The 26,233-nt window shown below is 48.6% G+C and overlaps 4 protein-coding genes and 1 long non-coding RNA gene across 10 annotated transcripts in view; 2 read left to right on the top strand and 3 right to left on the bottom strand.

Annotated features, from left to right (window-relative positions):
• Positions 1 to 995: 995 nt before the first annotated feature.
• On the top strand, positions 996 to 4,127 carry LOC101762440. 6 transcript variants are annotated; one of them, XR_001163120.2, is made up of 6 exons: positions 996 to 1,782; positions 2,547 to 2,603; positions 2,854 to 2,911; positions 3,021 to 3,316; positions 3,395 to 3,470; positions 3,610 to 4,127. It is a non-coding gene; the product is annotated as an uncharacterized LOC101762440 (long non-coding RNA). The 6 variants fall into 6 exon arrangements; XR_001163121.2 differs by lacking the exon at positions 2,547 to 2,603; XR_001163116.2 differs by having other exon boundaries at positions 2,547 to 2,911.
• Positions 4,128 to 11,664: 7,537 nt separating this feature from the next.
• Positions 11,665 to 15,357, top strand: LOC101767207 (metacaspase-1). The gene is made up of 5 exons (XM_012843123.3): positions 11,665 to 12,218; positions 13,366 to 13,696; positions 14,342 to 14,462; positions 14,692 to 14,907; positions 14,997 to 15,357. The coding sequence occupies exons 1-5, from the start codon at positions 11,891 to 11,893 to the stop codon at positions 15,054 to 15,056; spliced, it is 1,056 nt and encodes a 351-aa protein (XP_012698577.1). The 5' UTR covers positions 11,665 to 11,890; the 3' UTR covers positions 15,057 to 15,357.
• Positions 15,358 to 15,494: 137 nt separating this feature from the next.
• On the bottom strand, positions 15,495 to 16,442 carry LOC101766793 (probable CCR4-associated factor 1 homolog 9). Its single transcript, XM_004986741.1, has one exon. The coding sequence runs from the start codon at positions 16,440 to 16,442 to the stop codon at positions 15,495 to 15,497; it is 948 nt and encodes a 315-aa protein (XP_004986798.1).
• Positions 16,443 to 16,952: 510 nt separating this feature from the next.
• Positions 16,953 to 20,067, bottom strand: LOC101761744 (beta-amylase 3, chloroplastic). Its single transcript, XM_004983559.4, has 4 exons — positions 19,331 to 20,067; positions 18,378 to 18,588; positions 18,157 to 18,267; positions 16,953 to 18,056 (listed from the first exon to the last, which is right to left on the bottom strand). Exons 1-4 carry the CDS (start codon positions 19,879 to 19,881, stop codon positions 17,256 to 17,258), a joined length of 1,674 nt encoding a protein of 557 aa, XP_004983616.1. The 5' UTR covers positions 19,882 to 20,067; the 3' UTR covers positions 16,953 to 17,255.
• Positions 20,068 to 23,798: 3,731 nt separating this feature from the next.
• The window catches only part of LOC101761353, a 32,413-nt gene continuing 29,978 nt past the window's right edge, over positions 23,799 to 26,233 (bottom strand). Inside the window, exons 57-62 of the mRNA XM_022829742.1 lie at positions 25,631 to 25,789; positions 25,279 to 25,554; positions 24,987 to 25,187; positions 24,848 to 24,900; positions 24,654 to 24,762; positions 23,799 to 24,489 (exon numbers count right to left, since the gene is read on the bottom strand). Coding sequence (XP_022685477.1) covers positions 24,130 to 24,489; positions 24,654 to 24,762; positions 24,848 to 24,900; positions 24,987 to 25,187; positions 25,279 to 25,554; positions 25,631 to 25,789 — 1,158 coding nt within the window. The 3' untranslated portion in view covers positions 23,799 to 24,129. The remainder of the gene's footprint in view (positions 24,490 to 24,653; positions 24,763 to 24,847; positions 24,901 to 24,986; positions 25,188 to 25,278; positions 25,555 to 25,630; positions 25,790 to 26,233) is intronic.

Below are 26,233 nucleotides of genomic sequence, written 5' to 3'. Positions count from 1 at the left end.
TTACATCATTTTGTCATTCTTTTTTTGATGCACTGATTTTTCTTGGCTCAAAGCATCCTCCCCCAACTAGATAACTGCCCTTCCAAACGTGTGAGCAACACTAAGTACGTGCTAGCTAGGAAAGCAACTAATCTCTATTATCTAGAATAAGCGCACTTACCTTCCAAGATGATGAAGCCTCTGCCGGTAGCGGTGGTAAATGCCAACCGTGTACCCCAAGCATCCAGCGATGGCCATCACGGTTAGCCAGATGAGACAGACGAAGCCAGGATCACCAAACAGATGGCCAACTATGCCTGTTACCGGGCCGAAAACCATCATCGCACCAGCAGATAACAACGTGGTCAAGCAATCGCCCAACAGGAGTGCAGAATGCAGCAGCCAGACGTGAATAAGGCACACGCTCGTCACAAGAGAGAACTCGACGATGGCAGCTGCTGCGTCGCCTTGGGCGTAGGTGAAGGCAACCCAGAGCACACGCATGGCGCACAACAGCGAGAGGATGGACAGGGAGACGATAGGTCGGTGGGGGTGTCCTCGGCTTATTCCTGGGGTCGCCAAAGATTATTTCATGCCAGCAGCGTCGTCGCTTCCACTGCGCTGACGGTGCTATGCAATAGCGTACCAAGACCCCCTGTTCCGGGGGTCCTGCGGGACCAACCGCGCGGGCCACGTCGCCCTTTTCTCGCGGCCGCTGGATCGCGGCCGATCGTGTGGTTCGGGAGGCTGCCACAGGCGCACACAATTTTGCAAAAAAACCCTTCACCTTTTCTATAATAGTACATAGATCCACCCAGGTCCTTGCGCTACGGTAAACACGTTCGATTTCTTTGCGCCACGCCCCATGGGTTCTAAAATATTTCAGCACCAAGAAGAGAAAATTCCGATTTCGCGTTGCTTTGCAAAAAACCGCCCGCCGTAACATTTGCAAGGAACCCCCCGCCGCTCAATGCCTGCGCCGCGTCGCCGTCCCTAACCTGCCGCCCCACTCCCATTCTCGTTCGCTCTCTCTCTCTCCCCCCTCCCTCTTCTGAACGGCCGCCGATGCCGCGCTGCCCGTCGTCGCTGCCGCTCTCCTATCCTTCCCCGCGCCGCCGGCAGCTCCAGCGACTGGCACCCTCTCCCTCTCGTCCTTCCTCCTGCCCCTCTGGGTCGTCCTGCCCCGCGACCCGACCCCGGCCAAACCCTAGACATCGGATAGCTCCAATTCCTCCCTTTCCCTTCCTCTCTCTTCTTTCCTTCGCCCAACGTCCGCTCCAAGCGCCGCCGCCGCCGCTCAAGCCTTACGGCGCCACCGCCACTCTCCCGTCCTTCCTCCCCTGCTCGTTGTTCCGGAAACCCCCTCCACCCTTGTGCCGCACCACGTGCCCGACCCCGAGCCGCCCCCTCCCTTTCCTCTTTCTCCCTCCCCGGACCCCGGCGGCCGCCACGGCTGCCCCCCGTCTTCCATTCGTCCTCCCTCCCTCCTGCTTTCCATCTCCCCACTGCTCAACCCTGCGAACGTCCTCGCTGCCTATGCTTCCTCACGACCCAGCCCTGCCGAACCCTAGACGCTGGCATACACGCATTCCACCAGCAGTGGCCACTTGCGTCGGCCAGCCCCGGCATCAACGATCATCCTGCGTGCCGACGCACCGCCACCGCTGCTGAGGTCCTCACTATCTTCAGCAGGGGCCTCCCCATCGCCATTAATGAGTGGGAGCTGCACAACCTGCTGCTGGTTCCCGACCTCTTGGGATTCGAGGCCTCTTCGCCTCCGTGCACCAGGACGTCACCACCAAGGTTAGCTTCTGTTTGCTTCTCTCCATGGCAAGTGACGCTTGGATGGGTGAGATTTGACCCTGGTTATCATTAATCTGCATTATTTGGGTGTTCGATGCGGAGAGCAAGCAGTACTGCAAACCAACATGGCCTAGAATTCGTTTAGAGAGGTGGGGTTCGTCTACCAAAATTGTGCACACGTTATACATAGTAGTTCTACATTATTTAAGGAAAGTTTGAAACTAACTGATTAGTGTTGCAATGTTGAGCTTCTATTTGGTTCAAAATTCTATTGGTAGATACTTGTGATGTGGATAAATTGAGGCTGATAAATAAAGTTTGCAGGCTTTAGTGAACATTGTTGGCCATCAATGGATGATGTGGTGGGTGTGAGAGTAAGTGTGGGCTATAGTTTAGGCATCAAAAAATTTGTGGAAGTTAATACTTCTTCAGTGACACATCAAACTTGATAGGAAACCCCGTTGTTTAGGTCACACAGGGTCTGTATCCTGGATCTACTACTTGAGGAAGGCTTTGTCATTTTTTATTTGTTAAACATACTGGTCTAACAAACTTTCCACGCCTTGATAACTGTTGGAATTTTAGTGTGGGCACTGATGTTCCTGTTCTTTTGTTAAGCTTCTACGGGTAGAAAGGTTTGGACTATACTTGACAACCTTGGTATTGAAGTTTTTTTTTCCTGCTACCTGTCATATGGCAGGCCTCAACTTCTCTTTTCAGACATGGAAACAAACTGACATTTGCCCCATGTACCATGTTCATAGGCAGGACTCTACTTGTCTATGCAATGGATAATCCAGATGAAGGATAAATAGATTGCGGTAATTTCAGAGAAGTTGAGTTCTCATCTTGTTTTATTTAATTTGGTAGAAAAGGAAGTTCCAGCAGTGAAACAAGTACTAGGTGATGTGCATTGTCTGGTTGGTGAGAAGGAAAGTGTAGATACGATTATGATCACACCTGGCACTTGCATTCTCCCATCATCTGGCAACTTCATTTTGATTATTATATTTCCATGCTTCTCTGATGTGTATTCTTTATGCATTATTGTCCCTTTCACTGTTATTTCAGTTTGTGACTTGGAAGGATAAGGTCCAAAGGGTTACTGTGATTCAGAAAGATTTTGTAGGTGTGTCAGCTTCTTGTAGTCTTGCATGATCAATTTGTGATTTTCATATGTATTAGTGGATCATTTTCATCTTCTATTTTTCACTAAGTCTCACGTTTTATTTATGCAGAGAAACTTAATTTCTTGGAAAGTAAAATCAGTGCTTACCGGTTTGAACTCCGGAATATGGCAAGGATCATATATGAGTTGAAAGATTGCCTTGAGGTTGAGAAGCGTAACAACAGTTTTATTCCCCAACTGGATGAAATATCCGTTAACTAAGTTAAAATAAATTGCATATATTTGATCTCCAGTTTCTATCAAAATCATGACATTTGTTGTTTTGTGCCTTAATGATGTTACCTGAAGTCTGAAGAAAGCTTTGCTGTTGAAGGGTGAAATTATTGAGATATTAACTTCAGAAAAGTAGGTAACTCTGTTACAAATATTGCAATTTCCAGTTGCCTCAAAGATCCAAATTGATTGTGCATGTTATTTACGTAGGCAATGCATGGGGCTTCACAGCATCGAGGTTGCTTTACAGAAATTTCAAGATTTATGAAGTAGCATTGGGCATGAGGTATGGTGCAGATGTTAGATAAACTTGAATAGAATTTTTGTTGTTCATATATTGATTCTGCAGTATGTTTTTATTTCTTCGATGTACATCATGCCCATGGCTAATGTTGTTTGTTCTCGATCTCCTGATCGCACTCAAGGGAACTATTTTGGGAAGTCTGTACATAGTGTGAATAATGAGCAACCTGAAAGGTGAGTGTTTCATTAAACATTCAGCTCTCGTGGTAATAAATTTGATTTTTTTGTTATGTAACAATCAGTATATGCTACTTGGTGAGGCCATTAGCATTCCAGGCACACAATCTGGTCTAGCCAACAGATTCTGTGAATCCGGATCTTGACTCGGAGAACCAGTCCAGACCCTGCAATTTGGATCCCTTCGCAGCATGAGTTGGATACACAAAGTTGCACATTCTAGTGGCCAATAGTCGCAGCACATTTGTCCTGTACTCATAGTTGATCATCCTTATATTTTGTGAGCTGATCATCCCGTGACCTTTTAGGTAGCCACTAAAGAGAGATGCCATGTAATTTGAGATGCTTTGTACACGTTTTGGATTCTGTTAGCTTGCTGTGTTAAGTGTTAACGGTATTGTTGTACATTGTAGTTCGTTGAACATCAATCTTTTTAATGAAAGTTTTACATAACTGGTCAGAAGATTGGCGCGCCTCCGGCGCGCCGCAGACTCTAGTCCTAGTAAATTGGCGGTGTGCACGGTGGTGAAGTAGAGGGCTACCATCCCGGAGAACGGCGTTACGGCGTAGTTCACGAGGAAGGCCAGCAGCATGGTGTAGAAGACCCGTTTGAAGAGATCAGCCACACCCATGGCATGGGACAGTGAGATGATCCAAAAGTGCAGGTAGGAACACATGAGAGAGATCCCGGAAACAGTCAGCCATGGCTGGTCGGTGCAGCTCCAAAAAGCCAGAACAGCGTGAGCACGAGGAACGGCACCAGGAGGTGGCAGCACAGGCGTCTGGCTGTGCTGCACGGAGGAGGATCGATGACTGAACGCCGCGTTCCATCACCGATGTCGTTGGAGCGGCTGCCAACCTCGACTTCTGCGGCGGCGGTGCAGAAACGCTGATCAGCAGCCATCGGCGTAGGCTCGATGTTGGAGTAGTGACTAGTCAGGCGGAAACGGCGAGGTATCTGCGGAATCAATGTACGCAGCTAGGTTTCGGTTTGATACGCTGCGTACCCGGCGTCTCTCCCTCTTCTTTTTGTTGCGAAGGTTGCCTGATCTCGATCCTATTTCGTTTTCTCGAGTCGTTGAGTACGTTCCGGTTTCGGTTTCCGGCCTAGCACAAGTAGTCTCTATTTCGGGGGCTATTATAATTTATATGCATAACGTCACCAACGTTGTTAAGTGCTTTTTGCCAATTTTTCTTTGCCAGCATCTTTCACCAATCCTATCTACGTCGGTCCGATTTTTTCAATCAAACTAGGCACCTTTGATATTGTGCCACACTCGAGAATTCACCTTTCTACTATGCACTCCATTTTCACTACTACGAAACAGGTTGGCAAGGCTGGTTGAAACGTCATTTGCAGGGGCGAGAGCAAGGCTGGTTGAAACGTCATTTGCAAGAGTTGGTAACATATACGTTCCTATAAAACTATTTTCAGGACGGGATGATGACGTCTCCCGCATATAGAAATTGGTTTCTAGGCACATGCGACGCTATGACCCGCCCCAAAAAATCAATTTCCAAAAATAAAAAAATCGAAAACAGAAAAATAAAAATAAAAAGTTATCCCATCCAACTAGCTACCACGAACAACCCCTAATGCTATTGATATGGTGGTAAAATTTTTGGACGAAATCTGCACACTTGCGATTTACCGGGGTTAATTTGAACCGCTTACCTTAGGCCTCGTGCTTACCCTCCTCTCCAGCACACCATGATCACTTGTAACTCTATGAGGTACGCCATTCTTTTGTACTAACTCTAAAAATGATTTCTAGAAGTGGATGATGCCATGACCCACCCCTAAAAATCATTTCTAAGACCGGATGACGCACACTCACACAAGATATATTTCACATATCTCAAGTATTTTTTTCAAATGGTCAAAATATCATAATCGCAATACATATGTTCAAATTGCATTCACTTTCACATATATTACATTCATACTATAGAGTACAACACATATACTACAGAGTACAACACTTCAATCGTGGGTATCTTAGATCTGCACGTATAATATGGTAAATAGTATATATAGTGTATATATAAATACACTATCTCATATCCATAGTCATAGTCGTGTAGGGTACAACTAATGCCTAAATGATCTTGTGATCCTAAACCACCTTAAATGAAAAATGCATGAACTATAACATTTTAGATCTTATTTACCACTACAACTTTGATATAGAGTTGCTCCACATCCGAGGTTGTTTGAAAAATTCAAAAAATTTAGATTTCAAAATTAGATAATTTATATTGATTTTTGAACTATTAAATGATCTTAAATGAAAAAGTTACCAACCGCAAAGTTTTATGCCTCATCGAGCTCTACAATTTTGATATAAAATATGTCCTCATCCGAGATCATATGAAAGGTTATGAATTTATTGCGTGGGACCATTTCTAGGAGTCGGCAATGCCATCACCCGCTTCTAGAAATCATTTTTTTGGTTCCAGGGCGGACAATGGTGTGACCCGTCCCTAAAAATGATCTTTTTAGAGGCAGGTCACCCGATCGTTCGCCCTTGGAAATAACCTTATTTCAAGGGGCGGCTCACCCCATGGCCCGGTCCTGCAAATTCTTCTCTAAAAGTGGGTCGGAACCTACAATAACCCGCTCCTTTTGTAGGAGCGGGTGACCTTTTGGACATCCTTAAAAAAAAATTAGGATGCGCTTACAATTTTTTTATAGTGTTTCTTCGTCTTGCTGTCAACCGAGCCAAGCCCTAGCGCTTGCGGTGTGCAGTGGTGGCCACCAGCCATTTTGGCCCCCCGCCCCGTCACCTTTCAATGGGAGTTTAATTTCATACGGTTTCCAACATGCTAGAAACAATGAGCAGCAGTTTCATCCCGATGAAACTCCTCCCATCTTTCTCATGAATTTTCTGCCCCATCACCACTTTAGCTTATGTGACATCTCATTTAATTAGGGTGAAATCCCTATAAAACTCCCATTGGGATGGCCTAAGTAGAACTCAGTTCCCTACTATTATCTCAATCAAAATTATTATTACTATTCAATTTGTGTGTAGCTGTGAAAGCAGCTTGTGTATATTTTTACAACCATTTCAAAAATGTGTTAAGAGAGAGTGCCCATTCTATAACTTCATTTTTTCAACTCATTAGGAATAAAATACATAACACAATTTTAAAAATCAATAAAATACAGATAAAAGCTACACATAGTTCTTTCTTTGCTTGCAGATGATTATATACTATTGATTTGGAATCTCATGAGTTAACTTTAATTCATTTTGACATGTTGTACACTTCTCATATGAATGAATCATATTCTTTTATTGTTTGTAGCATTACACAAACACGATCCTAATCTAGGGACTGATTCTGTTGTTTGTTGACTTTGCTACGTCAAAACCACGCAAAACCGGTGCTAGGATTTCAAAACCGTGTCGAACAAGCTCCCGGCATGCAGGAATTAGAGAAAATCGTCAAGTGTTCATGCGTGGATTAGATCTAAAATCAGAGAAAATTGAAATCAACAGCACAGAACCAACCCCTCAGGAAGAAAAACCATGTGTGGGCCATGGTAGACCTGCTTTCGCCCTCGCCCCTCCCCCCCCGGCCCTCGTGTGGGTGGCCCTCCGATATCGTCCTTGTCGTCGTCGCAGGCAGGCGACCTCCTCGGCTCGTTGTTTGTGCTCGGCGCCACAGCGCACTGCTCGTTGGCCCCACGGCGCCGACGCTGGAGGGCTGCAGCGCGGGGTTGTTTGACCTTAGCCTCGGGTTGCCCGTGCCAGGCGGGCCCGTGGCCAGCGCCGGCGATGCGGGCGTGCAGACGCAGGGCCTCTGGCTTAGGGGAGGCGGCGGCGGCCATGCTAGTGGGGCGTCGTTGGGGCTGTTCTGGCTTGTCGGGCTACTGGACAACGATAGCATGGACACGTGAAAGATGCTCCCATGGTGCGGTCCTTCGCTGGCACCCCTACAACGTCAGCTAGGTTGCAAGGTCGCTCCTTTCTCCACCACCGCACCCCTACAGGCTCCTCTCCCTCCCATCCCTCCACCTCGCCCTCTCCTCCCCAGGTCGCGCTCCTCCACTACAACATAAACCTCAAGTAGAGACACTTTTATATAGACATTTTATGATTGGTCCTTATGAATATGTCTTAACATATTATGAAGACACTTTTTATAGCACTTTAGAGAGTGTCATATATCTTGAGACACTATTTGAGGCATTTTCAACCATAGGGACATTTTTTAAGTCATTTTTAAAATGCCAATATAGAATATTAGGGATAAATTTTAGAAACATAAAAAATTGACCTTACCCCATAGAGACATAGTTTGAGATATTCACTATAATATCTTGAGACACTATTTAAACTATTGAGGCATACTCATAAGAATTATACGAAGTAAATATGGAACAATTGGTGTGAGGTTGAGTTAGCTAGTAGGTGGAGTATTGTATGAGGTCGTGAGTTTAAAGATCCATCACTCCAAAATTAACATATTTTTGCAATATATTTCTAGTTCATGTAGGGGATAGAGACATAATATTGTGCCAATACAAGTTGTCTTAGAAAATATAGGGACGCTTATAAAAATATCTCTTTGTTCAAAGACTATCTGTAGTGTCACCTCTATGACATATTGAAAAATGACTCTATTCCTCTATAGGGATAGCATAAAATATCTCTACAAGACAAAAATAGTGTCTCTACATGTAAAGCTCTTTTGTAGTGCTCCTCACCCCACCACAACCAAGTTGCGCTCCGATCTCTCCTATGTCACATTTTCTCGCCGGCGTAGGCTCCTCAGGCAAGCCTGTCTGCTTTCCGTTAGGTCGCTTGGTCGCTTCTTGGTTGCTCCATGGTTGTTTTTCGGTCGTCGTGATGGTGACCCCTTTCTACTATACCCCTGTGGATGTTCCTCATCGTCGTCACCGTGGATACTCACTGCCATCCCGTCGCTTTGGCTATCATCCAAGCCTCGGCGGTCTGCTATGCGAAGTTGGTTTTGGGGGTCTTTGGCGAAAGCCTGGCCGGGCATTCGCTGGGGTCGACAACAGTTGCGTCTTTGGACGTAGCTCACCTTGCTGAGGGCGTTGTCGAAGACCATGAACTTGAAGGTGAACTTAAACACATGATTTATACATGTTCGAGCAGCTTATGTCGCGTGATACTCTACATCCTGTGTGTTGGTTGATTGTATTGATTGATGATCCTGAGCTTTGTTGGTCTAAGCTCAAGCTACCGATCTAGGTACCCCTGGCCCCCTTTATATACTCAGGGGGTAGGATTACTAGTTGGTTATAAGGAGAAGTCCTAGTAGGATTACATGGTACGAGTCCTAGTAGGATTACAAAGGAATTCTAGTAGGAGTCCATCTGCTTCCTTCCTTACGGATATTGGGGATCTATCCCCGATAAGTCCCCGAGCACTTCATAGTCGAATGCAGCAGTCCTCAAGTAATTTGCAAATTCTCGCCGAGTAGTTTTGGTGCTCTTCGAGTACTTTGTCTGGCTGAATCTTCAAAATTACTCAAAGCTGCATGAGACTATGGTGTGCTCAAACCCTTGATTGTCTTGATTTTGTAATTTTCATCTTAGGAACGTGATATGGAGCTGCGACGAAAGTCGCACTCCATATGGAGCAGCCTCCAAGCCTTAGGTTGAATCGAAGAATCAGGCTGAGGGTCAATAAAATGTTGAATCTTCTTCTTTCATCTTGAGAAAATCTTAGGTGTAGCTTATCAGCCCCTGAGCCTTGGAATGATTAATTAATCAATCCAAGGATCTTTAGTCTTCACACAAGTCATCATCCGAGTAGTTTTGCGGCGTCCAGCCCCCGAGCTTATGCGCCAGGTGAGCTGTAGGAGCCACGTCGAGTAGTTATTAGCGCTTAGCCCCGAGTTTGAGAGCTAGCGCAACTACTGGAGATATTTCGAGTAATAATTGGTGCTTTAGCCCCCGAGTTTGAGAGCTAGCAAAGCTAGTATAGGTACGCTGAGCGTCCTGGAGAGTCATCGCCGAAGCTTGACCTGGAAAAAGAAATGCATACATTACGTAACATTTTTGTAGAATTTGGCACTACTAAAATTTTATTTAGTGATAAATGTAATTTTAATGTTGTGTGTCATGCTCTTGTTTTGTCCATATTTCTTCCGAGTAGTTAGCCTGTTACGTTTAGGCTTTCAGTCCCTGTTTTAGCCATTGCCATTGCATGTGCGAGATCTTTGTGTCCCGTGTATGCGTACTGGCTCTGCTGTTTGCACGATTGAGATCTTTATGTCTCGTGTATGCGTGCTAGCGTTTAGTCCAGAAGACCGCCTAAGGCGTGTTCTGCTCAAGGAATTTATCAATGACTAAGAGAAGACATAAGTAGTCGGCATTGCGATAAAAAAAGAGAGCGCGATTGCGCTTAAAGTAGTTATTGAGGCTTGTCTGCCTTTTGGCGAGAAGAGTGTGTGTTGTGCGCATGGGATTTGTGCCTCCTTAGAGTGTAGCCGTTGTGAGCCTCCAGTATTCAGTGCATCAAATTTGTGACTATTGCCTCCAAAATTTAATGTACCAAACTCGTGGCGGTGCCTCCAAAACTCAGTGCACCAAAATATATTTTTACAATCAATTAAGATAATCAGGGGCACACTAGACATTTAACATCTTCCGGCATTAAGAAAAAATAGGGTGGAGCCGGTTTGCCAAATATTTTTCAAAACGACTTTAGCTCCACCAGAGAAGTCAAAGCCGGTGCTATTTTAGGAGAAGTCGAAGCCTTGCCAAACGAGTCCTTAGACTCCTGGAGATGCTCTAAGAGAGAAGCGAACTATATGGTTCAAGCAAATTGATTAAGGGGGTGTTTGGTTCCCACCTCCTAAAATTTTCTTCTAAAAAGTGACTAAAAGAGGACTAAAGAGCCAAACACTATGACTAAAGGGGGACTAAAAACTTTACGAGGCCCAAAACTCTTTAGTCCCCTCACCCCCTCCTAAAAGCGACTAAAATTGGTTGTGGACGCCCCCTGCCCCCGCACCCGCGTCCCGACCGCTCGCACCCTCGCTGCCAGACCCGTCCACCCCAACCCCGCCGCCGCTAGATCCGTCCTCCATGCCGGTGGCCGCGCCCAACCACCGCCGCCCGCACCCTCCCCCGCCGGTCCGCCGCACCCAAGTCGCCGGTCCACCGCCCCCATGATGAATCCGCCCGATTTCTCCTCTGTGCCCCCTCCGACGGCCAGCCGCGCCGCTATCCCCTGCCTCCCTCCGCTGGCGGGCGCACGCTGTCCTCCCCTGCCTTCCTCCGTTGGCGCCCTCATCTCCCTCACCCCCTCCTCCGGCGAGCGCACTTCATCCTCCCCCACCTCCCTTCACCGACGGGCCGCCCCTCTCCTCCCTCCCTCCACCGGCGAGGGCGCGGGTCGTGCTCCCCTACCTCCCTCCGCCAGGGGGCCGCCCATCCTCCCTGCCTCCCTCCTCCGATGGGCCACGCCGCCCCTCTCCTACCTCCCTCCACCGGCGCGGAGGAGGACGGGGAGCTAGAGCACGGCAGGGAGGAGCTTCGGGGCAGGAAGCTTGAGCACGGCAAGAAGGAGCTCCGTGGCGCGGCTCCATCTCTTCAAGCCATGCGCCGCTCTTCTCCTATCCATGAGTGGGGCAAGAGCTCCTCATTGGAGATGAGCGGCCCCTCCTTACTCCCTTCATCGGTGAGCTGCGCTTGGGCACCGTGGAAGAATGTGTGGATAGTAGCAAAGAAGCACTAGGGGCAACCGGGGAGGGCAACATAGTCCTTTTGTCATATTATTTATTATCTTTAGTCATTTTTAATCAGTTGAATTAAACATCCTTTAGTCGGTTTAAATCTTTTTAAAATTAAAATTGTTAGAAGGCTAGAACAAACAGGTCCTAAATCGTACTTATCCGTAGCACCCGCAGCATGATGCAACGCCTGCTTTCGTCCAAACACACCCATTTTAAACCGTCGAGACCTGAACCGATCTCTGGCCCGGTACTGGGCCCGTGAGCGACGCCGTCGTCATCCTTCACGCGGAAGGAAAGGAAAACGCGCAGGCGCGAGGTCTTTGGGCCATTGGCGCGGTGCTTTTCCCATCGAGACAAGAAGACGAGCCACGCGGAAACCGAACCCACTAGCAGCAAACGACCGCACCAACCAACCAATCCACCTCTCCCGGCGATCCGCCTCCTCTTGTCGCGTCCCCGCCGCCGGCAGACACGGGCAACGCGGCTCCGAGATCGGCGGGCGGGATGATGATGCTGATCGACTGCTCGGGTTGCCGCACCCCGCTGCAGCTGCCACACGGGGCGCCCAGCATCCGCTGCGCCATCTGCGGGGCCGTCACGCACGTCGCCCCCGCGCCCCACGCCGAGCCCAGCCGCGGCGCGGTGCAGCCGGCGCCGGGGTGGGGTCCGCCCCCGCCGCCAGCGCACGGGCGGAAGCGCGCCGTCGTGTGCGGGATCTCGTACCGGTACTCGCGGCACGAGCTCAAGGGCTGCATCAACGACGCCAAGTGCATGCGCCACCTGCTCATGACGCGCTTCAACTTCCCCGACGACTCCATCATCATGCTAAACGGTCGGTAACCCGGCACCTCCATTCTCCATTGCTGCTTTGACCAACCTCCTAGGGAATCGATCGAATTGGCTGTCCGCAATTTCGGGTCAACTTTATGTTAGCATCAGATCCTCTTTATATGTGGTTCGTCGTGTGACGCGATTGATTTGCTAAGGGCAGATACGGTGGAATATGATGATTGGAGAAGGCTTTACGGTTGGGTACCTTTATTCGTTCCAGTTATTCTTATTCTTGGCTTATTGGAAAATTGTAGGAAATTGATATCACTATACATTAGGGTCGATGAAAGAGGATTGAATGAGTTAATGTTTCTTCCGATTTTATGGGATATATTTGTCAATGTCACCTGTCTGACCTAATTGTTTTGCTTCAAGCCATTTGAAACAAACAAACAAACATCTGAATATGTGCTTGCCTTGCCATTTTGAATGATCGAAGATCTTGTTCAGGTTGAGACAATCAGAAGATTTTGGTTTCCGCTAATTTCTCCAAGTCAGGAATTTTTGTTTTCTCGCTTTGATTTCACATAATGATTCTCAAATGTGAACTGCAGAGTCACAGAAAGTTCAGACCGTTTAGGGTGGTTATATAAATCACGTGTCCTGCAAGTTTCTGTAAAGAAAAGTTAAGGCTTTTGTACTGCTCGTCCTTCCAAATACTGGAATTAACTTTTTTTCTAAAAAAAGAAGAATAAATACAATTCCACTATTGGGACTTTCGGACATGCAACTTGCTTTTGAATGTTTTCTATATTCAATATATTTGTCTGTGCCAGTTTACAATGCTAACACAACTATAGCTTACCATCTTTTCTGTCTGCCCATGGCTTTGCATTTGCATGTTTTTAGCTCCTTGCGAGCATTCTGCTCAACTTGAGTTAAGAGATTGTCCACGTTTTATACCAATTGAAGTGCAAATCGTACCTTAGAGCTTGTTTCCTTATTTTTTTCTCTCTTTTTGATTGATGTTAAAACTGTGGTGCCACATGTAGAGGCACTTTTATACTAGGTACAGTTTAGATGGCCTGATGGATTTGAGTTTTGATTAGAAATTTTAGGTACTTAGTGTAAGTTTTCTGATAATGTGTACTGTGCTTCTACTCTCGAACTCTCAAAAAAATCAAACACATTTGGTTACATTCTTGCAGAAGAACAAACCGACCCCTACAAAATCCCAACAAAGCATAACATAAGGATGGCCATGTATTGGCTTGTTCAAGGTTGTCAGCCTGGAGACTCATTGGTGTTCCATTATTCTGGGCATGGAGCACAACAAAGAAACTACAGTGGGGATGAGGTTGATGGGTTTGATGAAACGCTCTGCCCATTGGATTTTGAGACACAAGGAATGATCGTCGACGATGAGATAAATGCAGCACTTGTTAGACCACTTCCTCATGGAGTTAAACTTCATGCACTCATTGATGCTTGTCATAGTGGGACTGCGCTTGATTTGCCTTTCCTCTGCAGAATGAACAGGTTAATTTATGTTACTCATGGTCATTTGGTCTTTTATGTTTTATCTCTCTTATTCTTGGCAGATGAAGAGCTGTTCCTGAACGTAATGTGAATCTTTTTATCTTCTGGTATCTGAAATTAACACTGCAAGAAATGTCCCATAAAAGAAATTGCTACCTATCCCATAAACCATAAAAAAACTGCTACCTATCTCTGAACCTAATGCGAATTTCACATTGGTCTTGTTATGTTTAGAATCATCTTATATCATTTTATGGAAATACAATCTGGACGAATAACAAAGTACCAATGAGCTAAAATTCTAAGCCAACTGTATCCCTGCTAGTATACCTCTTATTACTTCCATGAGTTGCCAACGACCTGGGAATGGTGTGCTATGTGACCGCCATTTGTTTGCAACAGTTGTGATATCATTTTTTATTGTAGATACCTTGGCTGCACATCATTGCAATAATTTGTTCTGCTAAATTTATCCCTGCATTTGTAAAAGTTTATCTGGCTTAGACTTAGTGATGTGATTTTTATTAGGTTGATTGTAGCCTTATGTTTCTTTCCTTAAGTGTAGCTTACAAGCATACATCTATAAAAAGAGTGGTTATGGTAGAGCTCTTCAGCTAAGGTGACTTAGCTATATTGATATTACAGGAGTGGGCAATATGTATGGGAAGATCACCGGCCACGATCTGGTGTCTGGAAAGGCACTAGTGGTGGGGAGGCTATTTCATTTAGTGGTTGTGACGATGATCAGACCTCTGCAGATACTTCTGTAAGTTCTAGATTTGCTCATTCTCTACAAATTATTGCAGTAATATTTATGTGCTTTTTAGAATTGCAATTGTAAGGTTGTCTGTTCTGTTAGGAGATAGTCTCTGGTCGAGTTCCGTTGCCAGATCATTTTTTAATGCAGTTTCTTGTTTATTATTTGTTTGATCAAGTTTTTTTTCCTCTGACATGTCGTTCTTAGTATTTGATTCAATTGGAACTGTTGTGATCAGGCTTTGTCAAAGATCACTTCAACCGGCGCAATGACATTCTGCTTCATCCAAGCTATTGAACGGGGCCAGGGTACCACCTACGGTAGTATTTTGAACTCCATGCGTTCGACAATACGCAATACAGGTGACTCGGCAGGTGTTGGTGGTGGTGCCGTCACATCACTAATTACAATGCTTCTGACGGGAGGGAGCCTTTCTACTGGTGGTCTGAAACAGGTAATTTTTTTGGCATTATACTTGGCTTTGGTTTATTCCGACTTTTCATCAGTATTTCAATTGGTAGCTGTTTGCTTTGTGTGCTGCAGGAGCCACAGCTGACAGCATGCGATCCATTTGATGTCTACGCGAAGCCCTTCTCGCTATGACGTTGTCCTGGTATTCCCCAAGCTATATAGCTGCTCCCATTTCACGATATCATGGTGTACATTTTCAATATTGGATATGGTCCATCCATCGTACTAGAGCTAACGTGTATGCTTGTGGATTTGACGCACATTTATGCCTTTGAATTGTTTCACAATACGAGGGATTGCGCTTTATTACTTGTTCAGTCCCCATAATGTTCAGTGAACGGTTGGAAAAGGAGTAGTCCAATTTGATGTACCATCACTTCTACAGTTCATTAATAATTTTATCCCATTTTTTGGGACCAATGAGCTCAACACAAATCTTTCCCTATATCATACTGAGTAGAAAGTTGTCTAACACAAGATTAATACTAGCACACGTTCCTGAAATTTTCTTTTTCTTAAAACAAGAAGAAATTTGAAAATTATATGGTGAATTGGCGTTCCTCCAGAAGTTCAGATAGTGTGCAGTCCTTGCAGGACGCCTCTGTATCTGGTCACGTCATCTCGGAACCTCTGAGGTTTGAGCTTCAAGAACGCTTCTAGAGCGAGCACGCTGCCGGCGCCCGCGAGCGGGTTCGTGGACAGCGGCGGCGGCAACCTGAGCTTGCCCGCGATGTGTTCCAGCCCCACCGGCATGTCTGGGCAGTCAGCGGCCATCGTCGCCACATCGTAGACGTCCTCGCCAAGAGACCTCCGCACCGAACCCAGGAACCCGTCCATGTCGCCGGCAAGTGGTTTACCACCATTGATTACCTTCATCAGGTACGCGAGGTGGTAAGCTCCGGTGTGCGTGACCCACGACACCCCCGGCCGGTTGCCCAGCAACCCGCTGAAGCGGAGCAGCATGGCGAGCTCCTCCATGGGGATGCCACGGAGGCGGTGCTCGAGGCAGTTGAGGCCGCGGCTCTGGAGGTGCAGGAGGGACTGGGCCGCGTGGGGGTCGGCGGCCGGGTCGAAGTCGGACAGGTTGAACTCCCAGGCGGCGACCCGCCCGTCGTCGGTGCAGACGGCGAGCCCGACCTGGAGCGGCTTGAGCGCGTCCACGTTCGCCTTCACGACGGCGTACCGCTTCTCCGCGCCGGGGTCCTGCTGGCCGCCGGCGCCGTGGACGACGACGCCGGGGTAGTGGACCTTCACGGCGACGCAGCGCGCGTGCGCCGCGAAGTAGCCCATGTCAAGCCGCACGGCGCCGAGGTTGTCGGCCCACACCGAGCGGACGGTGACGCCGAACGGCCGCGGCATCGGCGGCGGCCCCTGCATGATGGGGACGGTGGCGTGGTACCAAGCTGTCGGCAGTGCCTGCATAGGGACGGCGGCGGAGTACGAAGCTGCCGGCGCAGTCATGGCGATGGCGAAAGGCGGCTGCCCCTGCGGGTGGTAGAACGCTCCGGCGGGGATCATGGCGCTCCTCCGGCTTAGCGTCTGCTGCAGCTGTCGTGAAACGTGATCGTAAACCACAAAGCCTCCTGCCCACTTCGTGCACATACATATTGTGGGCGTCAGACATTGTTTGATGCGAGGTCGGTTCTGAATCCGTTTCGAACTCGGGATCCAACTACGAGTCGGAGAAACGAACACAACATCCTGCAAGGAGGGAGGACAGGACGTCATCGTGCGTGCGTCGGGAAGTTCAAAATCGATCAAGACAACCGAAAGAAAGCCCACGCGGCCCAGCAAGTTCATAGCGTCGAAGTTCCATCCAACTGGATCAAACCTAGACAGCCCAGCAAGTTTACAGCTTTGGCCCAGTCAAGTGCTTCACGAGGGAAATCGGCTATCAGCAACAGAGAGAGAGGTGCGCATGTTCAGATATGGGCATATGTGCCTCCTTTCTCTTGAAATGCGAGAATTTCGTATGAATTCTATAAAATTTGCAGTCACTCTGAAAATATTTGCACAAGCCCGTAAAAAGAGTCTAATTAGTAGTATTGGCATTGCAAGTTCTTTTCAGCTGAATTCCCGACACGGTGTACAGTCACGAAGCTGCTCCTTATAATACAGTTTCGAATGAACAAAGGAACAGAAGACAGCCTAGGCTTCTGCACATTGCCTGCCTGCTTACCTACCTGCTCGATTACAGCCTATAAAACTCTGCAACCTGCAAGCCCCCTGAATCTATACAGTTCCCCCCTTCGCCGCTGCACGTACCATACACATACACAACAGCACGGTGTGTGTGTCCGCACGCACAGGCATGGGGGCACCACCCTTGGCCTACAATGCCACGGCGGTGGCGGCGCCCTCGGCCTCCGGCGCTTTCCTCTCCTTGGCGGCGTCGAGGAACCCGACGTACAGGTCCGAGTGCCCCGTGTCGCACCGCGGCAGCGCCGGCCTCGCGCCGCCGTCGGCCATGGCCCGGACGAAGGACACGAACTCCCGCCAGTTGTCGCCGTCGAAGAGCGCCTTGTTCATCCGCAGGTACGTGAACGCCGCCAGCCCCGCGCCGCGCGCCGTTGACACCACCTGCGAGAACGCCGCTTCGTCGTACCGCTCCAGCGCGTTCTCGCCGGCGAGCTCCACCCCGGCGGCGCTGGCAGCGGCCTTGACCTGCTGCACGAGCTGCTCGGGCGAGCAGCTGGCGTGCTGCGGCTGCTGCTCGTCCTTCATCTCCATGCACGTGAAGTTGAGCACGGCACCGCGCTTGGCCAGCATGCGCGCGATGGGCGCGTACCCGTCGTGGTGCCGCGTGTTGTAGTACCCGGCCGTGAGCTCCGCCGCGTGCGACCGGGTCCCGTAGTGCCAGTGGATTCCGGCGACCTTGGCCGAGAGCGTGGCGCCCGTGCCGCCGAACACGGCATCGGCTGCGGCCAAGACGCGGTCGCCGTGCTCCAGGAGCATGCCGGAGTACCACTCCAGGAAGAACTGGCCGTACTCAGTGCTCCACGTGCCGTCGCGCCGGAAGAAGCCCGTCTCCTCGGGCATCTGCTTGTACTCGCCGGCGTCGTGCGGCCCGCCCCTGCCCCACTCCTCGTGCCCCGCCGCCACCGCCGCTGCTTCGAGCGACGCCCGCATGTACTGCACCGACAAAAACGCACAACAATTCAGCAAACGTCCATCGACAATTGCAAAGACTAACACTTATCAAGTGTATTTGTATTGTTTGATTGTTTCTTACCTTATCATAGCACTGGAACTCGCCGATGCCCGGGAAACGCCATGTTCCGTTGGCCTCTGGGTAGGAAGGATACCTCAGCTCTCCACAGGGCCCCATGCCCACTTGGATCTCCTGCAACAACGATACACAGGTGGTTTAGTCTTAAGATCACAGCATCATGCTCAAGTGCTATTGCAATATCCAGTGGTCAATAAGAAATGGGCAGGTTAATTGATGATTACCGCAATGACGTTGCCGAGGTAGTCACGGAACCTGTCGTGGAAGCTGCGCATGTAGTCGGCGTAGACCTGGATGGGTGTCCGGCCCTTGAGCACCGGCAGCGTGTCGCAGCCGAGGGAGATGTACTCGGGGTTCCGGCGGCCGGACCTGTCCGTGTACACGATGTCCGGGTTGCTGCTCATCTCCTCCAGCACCCATGGCGGCAAGGGGATGCTGCAAACGTCGTCAGAGCAACAAACGTCAATAAAAGAGTACCAGCAACAGATAAAACTGTTCAAAGTTATTTAGCCAGAGACCTAGCATCAATCAGAGGAGCATCTATCAACTACTCAATCATGTCAACCAAATCAGGCAATTGGTTAGCTGTTAACGGTCAGTACAAACCGATGATTGGGGAATTAATCTATGGATCTTTTCCCTTCAATTCCAGTGGTAGCAACATCTCTGCTCTGTTAGTAACTACTCAATCATCTATTCATCTCACACCTTTAAGGCTTTAACCTTTCTTTTGCCACTTGTGCTTGCCTTCTCAAGACAGAAAGAAGCACTTGGACAAAACTGATTGCTTGCCGGCCGAGCCATACCAAGCCCTTGCGTGCAAGGGAAGGGATCACCAAAGGAAAAAAAAGGGGGCAAGTTTTGATTAAGGGCTCTAATCGTCTAGTTTAGTGGAGGATTAACCTAGTAACCCCCGTGTGGGCCTAACTTGTTAGCCTAATTTTGTGGACACCCCCTTGAAGCTACGCACATCAATTGGCTCCTAAAAAAACTGAAAGAACGCAGTGAATCCCGTTTCGCACTGGAGTCTGAACTCTGAACTGTCTGAAGCATCATGAGTTCAGTTCCCACAAATCTAGTAGCCAATTTATCTTTTTGATGAAAGACAGTAGCTAATTGATCTGCGGGATTGCTACCGCTACGAGAGCACAGGGCTAATGGGATGGAGATGGCTTACTTGCAGGTGTCGCCGACGTTGCCGCCGCACTGGTGGAAGGACATGACGGCCTGGAGCCGCAGGCCGGCGCGCTCCACCATGCGCACGAGCTCGGCGTAGGCCTCCCAGTCGTAGCGCCCGGGTCCCTCCCGCTCCACGACGCCCCACCAGACGTCCACCATGACGCCCTCCACCCCGGCGCCCCGCAGCGCCATCAGACTCGCCGCCACCGCGCGCTGCCGCGACAGCTGGCCGCCGGGCCCCACCGTGTCCAGCGGCAGCATCACGTACACAGGGACCCCGCCGCGGGGCCGCCCGTGGTCCTGGCCCGCTGCGCCGCCGTGCAGCAGCTCGGCGGCCTCGGCCGGCGCGCGGTCCATCGCCGGCGCGGGCGCCGCCGCCGCGGCCGCCCTGACGAGGCGCAGCCTGCGGCTCGGCGCGGCGGCGTGGGACGGGGCCGGCACGGCGGCGCAGCTCGGCGGCGCGTCGTCGGCGCCCGGCTTGTGGAGGAGCTTGGAATTGGGGTCGACAGGCGACAGGAAGGACGTGGTGGAACGCAGCGTGAGCGCCATGGTTCTGCCTTTTGGATCAGGGACGAACCGACCAACAAATCAGCAAGGCTGCAAGAGAGGAAGAGAGGTGCTTGCGCTTGGCGAGAGAGGAAGAGGAAGGGGAGGATTTGAACAAGATGATTTGATTTCAACTCGTTTGCAAAGGCTGGGCAAATGGGATGGGGGAAATGGGAGGAGAGGCTCGGCGTGGGTTGGGCTCTGTATTTATAGAGGAATCGCCGGCGGTGCCTTGACGGCGACGGATGGCACGGGTGCTTATCGCTAATAGAATGATCAGCGATCAGGATTAGGACTAAATATAAAATGGACGCGAGCTAGTTGGAGACTGAAGATTGCATCAGCCTATCTATCCGTTCCGTTGCCTGCTGCTGCTGATGCCTGATGGGCGGCGCTGGTGGTCTTATCCAAATTATTCATTTAATTTGTCTCATTAGGCAACAGATAAATGCTCCTGCCCTGCTTAAACACTTATCGATCGCGTACTCGCATGTATAATACGGCAGTATCAGAATACACGACCCGTACAGTACCATGCCTGACGTGGCGGGCGACAAGCTGCTGAGCTAAACCAGCGTTGTGCTCACCCAGCCACAAGCGGATTAGGGAGTGTGATTAGTGTAGCACGAGATCCACGACGCTATCGGAGATCCAGATGCGTGCTAGTACTGCAGCGCGTGGACGGGCAGGCGCGCCACGTCGGCGCTTCTTTCACTTGGCTCCCAGGCTGCGAGGAGAAAGGCTTGGCAACGGATAAGAAAAGTATTATCCGCCTGGCGTGGCGCGCGGGTTGACGTGTTCAAACCGCGCTCAGGCCCATCGCCCCCGTGAGGCTGGCAGTGCGGCCCGGGTCCTGCCGGGCTGCGCGGGGGCCGGTCCAAGGCAAAGGTGGTTGCGGACCCTGTCTTGTGCTTTTGGCATGGCACGCGACCAATGGGAGGATTCATGGCCCCGGATGAATCCCTCGTGCAACTTGCCGTATTTCCATTTTATTTTCCTTTTTTGACGCGTTCAGTGCATTTTCTGTTTTACTCAAAAATCAAAATAACAGTAGGAATGGTGAAATGTGGATGGAGAAGGCCTTGGAGCACGGTGAGGTCCGGACTTGGTAGACGAGACGGAGAACGCGTGTAAAGATGGACAGCCACTCCAGCCTTGGTGCGCGGTCGGTTTGGAGGCTTGCGCCTTCGGGGAATCGGGGGCAACGAGCCTAGACGCGAGTGAGTCAGCACACACGCGGACGTAAACGACCTACCAGCAAACCTCCTACGGTGCTGCTGCCATCATGCCCGTCCTTTCTCCGGATTTGTCCTGTTCGAATGCTATTCCACTATAGTTTACAGCTGTTCACACATGCGAATATGCGAACGGGTGGTTTTTTCTTTTTCTTTTGGGGGAGAAAACACATGCGTTCGTTTTCTCAGCTGCTCGTTTTTATCAGATGGTTACAGTAAAAATAGGCTGACAAATCCTACACGGAGCCTTGTACAGGTCAACGTGATCAACTGACCATTAAACAAAGAAAACTACTGACAGAGCCTTGTACAGCCACACGTAGATGATTCTTACTGATGGTCAATATGATGATGATGATGTTTAACAAACCAACACCCGACAAATCCTACACGGACTATAGTCACGCTCTCCTGCAACACATGCATGAGGCTCCAAGGCCCTACAGCACGGGGAGCTCCTCGGATCCCTAGGATTACTTTGTGGTCTTGTGCCGCGGCGTGAGGCGATGAGCTGGTGGTGACGCGGCCGCGCGCGGCCACCAAGAGCAAACGCGTGGCTGCCATGGCGGCCTTATCCGCGCCCCGCCCGTCGCCGCGCCACCTCCACCCCATGTTTCCGGACGGCGGGCCCGAGCTGCTCGCCTGCTCTCGCCCTAGGCTTTTGGTTTCTTGCGCGCTTTTCTGTTGCCAGGTTTGGCCCGCGGGCCCCGGCTCCGGTGACCTTTGGGGCCCCGTCTTCCGGTCTGTGTTTGTGGCTCTTGTTGCGCACACCGACTATTCACTTGTCTCCTCTGTTGCGTCCACTTCATTTTTCTATTTTTAAAAAAAGACTTTTTCATTGAAGTAACGAGGGAAAAAAAGAAGACTATCACAAGTGTCAAGTGGACCCTGTGTAATAATTTGATAAAGTGCAACTCCATGCTCATCTTTAAACATTAGCTTAAAAAAGAATTGTCATTTTTAAAGAAAAGACCCCCGCAGTTAGAAGCTTGCTTTCCCTACGGGTTTCAATTTTTAAATGGAAAATCTGTTTTCTTTTAAAAAAATTGTGAAGTCAAAGAGAAGCTTCAATTTCTTACACGCATGCACACTCGCCCCTACGAACACACGCACGCAACCATATCCTTATGATCACCTCCGAGAGACTGAGCAGGCAGATCCTCGAGATTGACGAAGCCATCATTAGCGCCTCGACGGGCACGTCGTCGCCTACTACTGAAAGAATAGTGCAGGCGCCTACTACTGAAAGAATTACTACTGAAAGAATAGTAAAAGAATAGTGCAGGCGACCAGTTAAATCCAAGAATAATCCAAAAAAATACAAGCACTTCAAGTCGAGTGTCAAGTCGAGAACTCGAGCTGATTGACAGGTTCACCATAACCACCATAACCACCTAAGATATGCCAAGAGAAGCTTATGCCAAGAGAAGCTTTTTTACGTACACCATGGTCTAACATTCTTGCTGTTGACTTCACTATTTGATCAATGATCATGGCTCGCTATTGAGTAAGATGACAAGTAGTGCGTTTTAAATTTTAGGTGCGTTTTATAAAAAAAAGTATTTAACATCTGTACTATCACAATAAATGCACGATTAAAACGTATTTCATGGAACGTTTAATAAAACAAGTTTCATGGAACGTTTAATAAAACTAGTTTGTTGTTGTAGATATTTGTGTATCTTTTTTATAAATTTAGTTTAATTTAGGATGAAGCTAAAATAACTATAATTTGAAACATAGAGTATAACAAAATAAAGTACTCTTAGAGCACATCTCCAAGAGTGTTAGAATCACGCCAAAAATCTAGTTCTGGGTATAGGTTTTAGGAATCTTGGAGATGCACAGCTTGTAGTTCTTGTGTATAATTTTTTTAAAAAAATTGAAAGATGTGAACCAACTGTCGAGCTGACCGAATTTCCAGCTGAGTCCTCGCTCGGCGAAATAAAAGAGAAAGCACCTCACGAAATATCTCTCCCTGCAGCCGATATTTCCATGCTGGAGACTCGCATATCTAGATACCAACAGTGGTCTGCTTTCCATGCCCCCACAGGATCGAGTCACGGTCTTTGTTTCTCCCTCCGGTGTCCGCCTCGCCATGGACCACAACCACCGGCCGTCCCCGTCGGTTCCCACGGCGGCGTTTGCGTGCCAAACCTGCGCGGCGCGGGCAGCCGTTGCCTCGCTGCTGCATTGAACGGGGGGAAGCGATGCAACGTGTTGGCTCCTCGACGAAGCGCTCCTCCGCAGGCGCGTGGGTGCATGCATGCGAGACGACAGACGAGACGAGCCGTCGCCTGATCTGATCCCGAACGCCACTGTCAAGCACCGGTGTGGCACGTCCATCAGGCGTCGTGCCGCGTGCTTATCTCCAAGATTCCAACAAGCTCCTGTCAAAAAATCTTGGTCGACCGGGAGCTCGCCCGGGGAGTGGCACCCCCTGGATCGGTGATGGCGCGCAGTGAGGGTGCGCGCAATGGCAGATTGCATTGTTTGGTTGCTTCAAAGTTCCAGGGTTGGCACAACATGTTGCCAGAAACTTTTAGACTACTGGTTGCAATAATTTTCACTAGATTGGTGGGCATATCCATATGAGGTTACTGTTGTGTGTTGAATCAGCTCTACCATTCTCTCTGCACTCCCTAGCAAAAGGGCACAGCTGCAAATTCAGACGGCAACAAAATGTAGAGCGAGAACCTCACAATTCATAATCATTCACCCACAAAAAAAAAAGCATGCTTAATCGTCCAAGGCTGGACAAAAACTGTGACGAGCGTTACAAAATTTGGCATTTACAACTTACAACGTTTGACCTGAACCTACTACTGGTAGTTTACAACATTTACACCCAGACAAAAGGGTTGTGTGTATGCTCTGACCACGGAGAGACGAAGAGCGGTCTGAAAGATGCGGCTTTCTTCGAGCTTTCGTGCACGAGAACGCTGGTCCAACTCTGCCCCAGCCGAGTTTTCTTGCACGCACGTATATGTATTATGTACATCCTCTTTCATGCACGTCATGTTTGCTTTTCTTGTCGCGGAGTCGCTGGTGCTCGCTGCATAAGCGACTCCACTATCTTCTTGGGCCTCTGCTCAGACTGTTCTTTTGAGACACGAAGTGCCATGAACTGCAGTGAGCTGCTCTGAACTTGGTAGATGTAGCATCCCCATGGGTAGGCATCTGCTGATGCCCATATGATTTGCTCCTCATACTCGGCAGCCTCTGCGAGTCTCTCATCCACGCAGAAAGCACAGTCAAGAGGGGGCTCCTCAAAAGCGGACACAGCAACGCACCCAAGAGCTACGTAGCCGCCAGGTGGCCTTGGAAGCCATATTGATACAGGACTCTTGTAATCCTCAGCACAGTTTCTCCAAACCTGCACGCAAAGCAAATATGAGCGTGCGCTCGACTAGTAACAATGAACTGCCATAAAATTAATAAATTTATTAGCATAAAAGTAACAAAACAGTTATACTATTTTAGTATAAGCTCAACATTGACCAAGAGCTTCTGGCACAAAAAAGTCCTTTGAATACTGACCAGGTCGTAGCCCAGAGGCAGTGCAAAATTTCCATTGGCATTTTTGTAGACAGCAGCAAGTTGCGGTGGATGGGTGCCGACATGAGCAACATCTCCAATTGAGATATACCTGAAATAAATTCGCTCTGTATCTTCAGCATCAGCATAAAAAAATGTTACACTAGGGGGACACGTTGACTTGTCTAGCTTCATACCCATTAGGGCACAAAGGCCTCCAGATGCTAAACACCCTTCCATCATCCGCAACCTAAAATAAACATCAACAGTTGTTTAACATCATGATGGTATTTGGGAAAAAAATATTTTTCAGTCATTCAGATTGTGATGAATTACCTGCTTGGCAACTAGTTTACATCGGCTCCGAATTTCTGGTTCACTGCTCCACATTTTCTGGAAGTTAACCGTGTGGTTCATGAGCCGTTGCTCAACATCACTAGAAGTTCCTCTCGAGCTTATCAAAGACCTAGAAAGACTGTGGGATTCCCTTTTATCATCATCTGATGCAAAATACACATGGCGCTGGCCTGATGGAACCTATTATGGTTTTGTTCAGAAATACAAGTTAAGTTCAGGAGAGTTGGTTTCTAAAAAAAAAGGTACAGTTCAGGAGAGCAGGGAAAAGGACCTTCAAGGGTATAACTTTCATTGCTGCCTGGTGAGATCTCCACATTTTCCGAACTGACGAACAAAGTGAAAGAGCCTGAGGTTCACGGTCTTCATCAACGTTGCACTTAATAAGCCTGACAAAGTTCTCAGACCTCCTGAAATTTTTTAGATGTATGATCACATGCGAAGGCCTCTGATACCCAGCTTTCGCTAGCTCCAATGCAAGTACTTCTTCCCAAGGAACATCCCAAAGTATTTTGGAAGGTTTCTTATCCATTTTATCTAGATCCAAGCACTAAACAAATGAAGAATGTGAGTTTTAATCAAATTTTTGAAGTAACATGATACAATCAGAAAGGAATAAGCCTCACCTGAAGCAGTATCACCCGCTTGTTAGTTACTAAAGCGATCCTCTGGTTTGGCAAAATAAAATGGTCCTCATAGTAATCAGACCATGCATACTTAGAAGGTTCTCGAAATAAATCCGTGCATGCAAAATATCTGCTTGCTTCTGCCAGGTAAAGGGCCATCTGAAGCAGAGAGTAATCGAATTTAGTTGCCAGCATACCAAAAAATCACTCTCTTCTGACTAATAATATTAGCATCAGAACCATTAGAACCATTTAACTTGGCCTGCATGCTTGATCAATTTAACAAAGGTGAAGTTTTGTCTAACTAAAACAGAGCTGGATTGAATCTAAAGTACATCACTATGTAAATGCATGATATGATTGCTCATGTAGTAACCATAACGTCTAAATTGGATCCTTCCAAGTAAAGAATTTTAGTGCACAGTACAACTTTCCTGATTGACTCACAGAACACTTCACAAATTCTGCATCACTCGACCTTTCTCACGATTCCAAATGGGAGAAGAAAATATAGACGGTATTTGTGACTAGATAACTTTTGACATATTGTAAGCTGGTTGAAGTCAGGCCAGGCCACTGGCCACTAGTTACAAATCATTTTCC

The sequence above is a fragment of the Setaria italica genome, chromosome IX (genome assembly GCF_000263155.2).
Source record: "Setaria italica strain Yugu1 chromosome IX, Setaria_italica_v2.0, whole genome shotgun sequence".
Classification (NCBI taxonomy): domain Eukaryota; kingdom Viridiplantae; phylum Streptophyta; class Magnoliopsida; order Poales; family Poaceae; genus Setaria; species Setaria italica.
The sequence above is the reverse complement of the archived record's forward strand: the minus strand, read 5'-3'. Positions and strand labels throughout refer to the sequence as shown.